The sequence below is a fragment of the Nicotiana tabacum genome, chromosome 4, assembly GCF_000715075.1.
Source record: "Nicotiana tabacum cultivar K326 chromosome 4, ASM71507v2, whole genome shotgun sequence".
NCBI lineage: Eukaryota > Viridiplantae > Streptophyta > Magnoliopsida > Solanales > Solanaceae > Nicotiana > Nicotiana tabacum.
In genome coordinates, this window is record NC_134083.1 from 73991697 (window position 1) to 73995597 (window position 3901).

Consider the following 3901-nt stretch of genomic DNA (forward strand, 5'->3'; position numbering starts at 1 on the left):
GATTTTACCCAAAGGTGAATCAATTATTCTATGAATAGTGAATATGATGAGGTAAATTAATATTCTTAGTCAAATATATATTGTCTGTCCAAAGATGGCATATATATTTGGTTAAAAATATTTAATTACCTATTAAAGACTAAATGGCATTTAAATTATGATAGTGTGTCGTAGTATTTACACAAAGGAGAATTGCGATATGCTTTAACTATTTTGTTGAATCCATATTGACTTGTGAGCATGTATTATCTATTTTGCAGCTATTCCTTTTTATTCGTATTCTTCGTCTGTTACTGTGTTCAACGGATTAAACTTCTCTGAATGGCGTGAACAAGTCCAACTCCACTTAGGTGTGATGGATCTTAACTTGGCTCTGCTGAATGATAAGCCCGTTGCCATTACTGATTCGAGCAGTGCGGGTGAGAAGTCTTTCCATAAAGCATGGGAACACTCTAACAGGCTAATCCTTATGTTTATGCGAATGAATATTGCCAACAACATTAAGAGCACTATTCCACAAATAGAAAGTTCCAGGGAATACCTGAAGTTTGTGGAAGAACGTTTTCGTTCTGCAGATAAGTCTCTCGCTGGTACACTAATGGCTGAACTCACGACCATGAAGTTTGATGGGTCGCATAGTATACAAAACCATATCATCGAGATGACTAACATTGCAGCAAGACTTCAGACCTTGGGGATGAAAGTGAATGATTCCTTCTTGGTTCAGTTTATTCTGAACTCGTTGCCTCCTGAGTATGGACCATTTCAAATTAACTATAACACTATTAAGGATAAGTGGAATGTTAGTGAATTTTTCAGTATGCTTACTCAGGAGGAGTCAAGACTTAAGAAACAAGGGAGTCATTCAATCAACCTCATGGGTCAAGGAACTGGTAAAGGACTTAAAGTGAAGCCCAACAAGTTCAAGAAGAAGAAAGCACCTGCTAAAGCTCCACAGGATGCTAAGAAGGAACATAAGGCAGATACGTGTCATTTCTGTAACAAGGAAGGACACTATCAGAAAGATTGCCTGAAACGTAAAGCTTGGTTCGAAAAGAAAGGTACAATTAGTGCTTTTGTATGTTTCGAATCAAATTTAATAGATGTTCCTAATAATACTTGGTGGCTTGATTCTGGTGCAACTGCTCATGTATCTACTACGTTGCAGGGATTCCTTACGATCCAAACTACAAATCCAAATAAGGATTTCTTGTTCATGGGAAATCGTATGAAGGCTCCAATTGAAGGCATAGGGACTTATCGTTTGATCATGGAGACTGGACGTCACCTTGATCTATTACAGACTCTTTATGTACCATTAGTTTCTAGGAATTTGATTTCTCTTTCAAGACTTGATGTTTCTGGATTTGATTTAAAGTTTGGAAATGGATGTTTTAATTCTAACTGAGAATATTATTTTTTATGGTTTTGATTTTCTTAGTGATGGTTTATATAAATTGAAACTCAATATTGGTTTTTCTGAATCCATTCTCATTGTTCAACATAATGTTAGAATTAAACGTAGTTCACTAGATGAAAGTTCTGCTTACTTATGGCATAGACGTTTGGGTCATATATCCAAAGAAAGGTTAGAAAGATTAGTAAAGAATGATATTCTTCCGAATCTAAATTTTACTGATCTTACTATATGTTTGGATTGCATTAAGGAAAAGCAAACCAAGCAAAGTAAGAAAGGTGCCATAAGAAGCACCCAACTTCTTGAAATTATACACACCGATATTTGAGGACCCTTTGATGTTCCATCTTTTAGTGGAGAAAAATATTTTATCACTTTTATCGATGAATTTTCACGTTATGGATACTTCTATTTGCTGAAAGAAAAATCTCAAGCAACAGATGCTCTCAAAGTGTTTGTTAATGAGGTTGAAAGGCAATTAGATACAAAGGTGAAAATTATTAGGTCAGATAGAGGTGGTGAATATTATGGAAAATATAATAAATCAGAACAATGTCCAGGTCCATTTGCGAAGTTCCTCGAGGAACATGGCATATGTGCACAGTATACTATGCCAGGAACACCTCAACAAAAAGGTGTTGCAGAAAGGCGTAATCGAACACTTATGGATATGGTTAGGAGAATGATGAGTAATTCCTCATTATCCAAATCATTGTGGATGTATGCTCTTAAAACCGCTGTATATTTATTAAACAGGGTTCCTAGTAAGGCAGTTCCAAAGACCTCTTTTGAACTGTGGACATGAAGAAAATCTAGTTTAAGGCACCTGCATGTTTGGGGTTGCCCAGCGGAAGCTAGAGTTTATAATCCACAAGAAAAGAAATTATATTCTCGAACAGTAAGTGGTTACTTTATTGGTTACCCAGAGAAATCTAAAGGGTATGTGTTTTACTGTCCAAACCATAGTTCGAGAATTGTTGAAACCGGTAATACAAGAATCATTGATAATGGTGAAGTTAGTGGGAGTGTTGAAAAGCAAAGTGTGGAAATAAAAGAGGTGAGGGTCAATATTCTATTACCCACAAATGTGCCTACTTCCACACAAATACCAAATATTATTCCAGTTGTTGAAGAACACTTTGACAACACCGAGTAACATTTGGATGAAACAGTTCATGAAAAAACTAACTCACAAATATCTGACACAAATGAACCACAAGAAAAGCCATTAAGAAAATCTCAAAGAGTTAGAAAATCAGCTATTTCGGATGATTACGCGGTTTATTTACAAGAGTCAGATTTTGACGTTGGTCTTAATAAGGATCCGATTTCATTTTCACAAGCCATAGGAAGTAATGAGTCTGACAAATGGATTGATGCCATAAAGGAAGAGCTAAAATCCATGGAATACAATAAAGTATGGGATCTTGTTGAATTGCCAGAAAGTTCTAAAAGAATCAGGTGTAGATGGGTCTTTAAGACCAAACGTGATTCAAATAGCAATATTGAATGATACAAAGCCAGACTTGTTGCCAAGGGTTATACTCAGAAAGGAGGCATTGATTATAAAGAGACCTTTTCACCGGTCTCAAAGAAAGACTCGTTAAGAATTATTATGGCGTTGGTGGCTCATTATGATTTAGAGTTACACCAAATGGATGTGAAAACTGCCTTTCTTAATGGAGACCTCGAGGAGGAAGTTTATATGGACCAACCAGAGGGTTTCGAAACTAAAGGAAAAGGTCAAATGGTGTGTAAACTGAAGAAGTCAATATATGGACTTAAACAAGCCTCACGACAATGGTATATAAAGTTTAATGATACCATAACATCTATTGGATTTGTGAAAAATACCATTGATCGATGTATATACCAAAAGATCAGTGGGAGAAAGTTTATATTTTTAGTCCTATATGTTGATGATATTCTAATTGCTGCTAATGATTTAGGCATATTGCGTGAGACTAAAGATTTTTTCTCTAAGAATTTTGAAATGAAAGATATGGGTGAGGCATCCTATGAGATAGGAATAGAAATATTTCGTGATAGATCACAAGGATTATTAGGATTGTCTCAAAAAGGATATATCGAAAGAGTTCTAGAGAGATTTAACATGAATAACTATTCGGCGGGAATTGTTCCAATTCAAAAAGGGGACAAATTTAGTCTCATGCAATGCCCTAAGAATGATGTAGAACGAAAGGAAATGGAATCAATTCCTTACTCTTCTATTGTTGGTAGTCTGATGTATGCTCAGACTTGCATAAGACCGGATATTAGTTTTGAGGTCGAGCTGCTGGGAAATACCAGAGTAACCCAGAAATTGATCACTGGAAAGCTGCAAAGAAAGTTTTGAGGTACCTAAAAAGAACGAAGGATTACATGCTCATGTATAGGAGATCCAAGCATTTTGAAGTTGTTGGATACTCGGATTCAAATTTTGCTGGATGTATTGACACTAGAAAGTCCATGTTTGGTTATTTG

The 3901-nt window shown here is 35.8% G+C and overlaps 1 protein-coding gene across 1 annotated transcript; it reads left to right on the forward strand.

The window, feature by feature from the left end:
• The first annotated feature begins 355 nt into the window (after positions 1-355).
• Positions 356-2930, forward strand: LOC142179983 (uncharacterized). Its single transcript, XM_075250892.1, has 3 exons — positions 356-1226; positions 1840-2181; positions 2590-2930. The coding sequence occupies exons 1-3, from the start codon at positions 356-358 to the stop codon at positions 2928-2930; spliced, it is 1554 nt and encodes a 517-aa protein (XP_075106993.1).
• Positions 2931-3901: the final 971 nt, after the last annotated feature.

Excerpts from the sequence above, each read along its gene's own strand:
- LOC142179983 (XM_075250892.1), top strand. The coding sequence starts at position 356 with ATGGATCTTAACTTGGCTCTGCTGAATGATAAGCCCGTTGCCATTACT. Across the intron at positions 1,227-1,839 it reads TTTCTTGTTCATGGGAAATC|AAAAATCTCAAGCAACAGAT; the intron begins GTATGAAGGCTC and ends ATTTGCTGAAAG. Across the intron at positions 2,182-2,589 it reads TTTATTAAACAGGGTTCCTA|TTCATGAAAAAACTAACTCA; the intron begins GTAAGGCAGTTC and ends TGGATGAAACAG.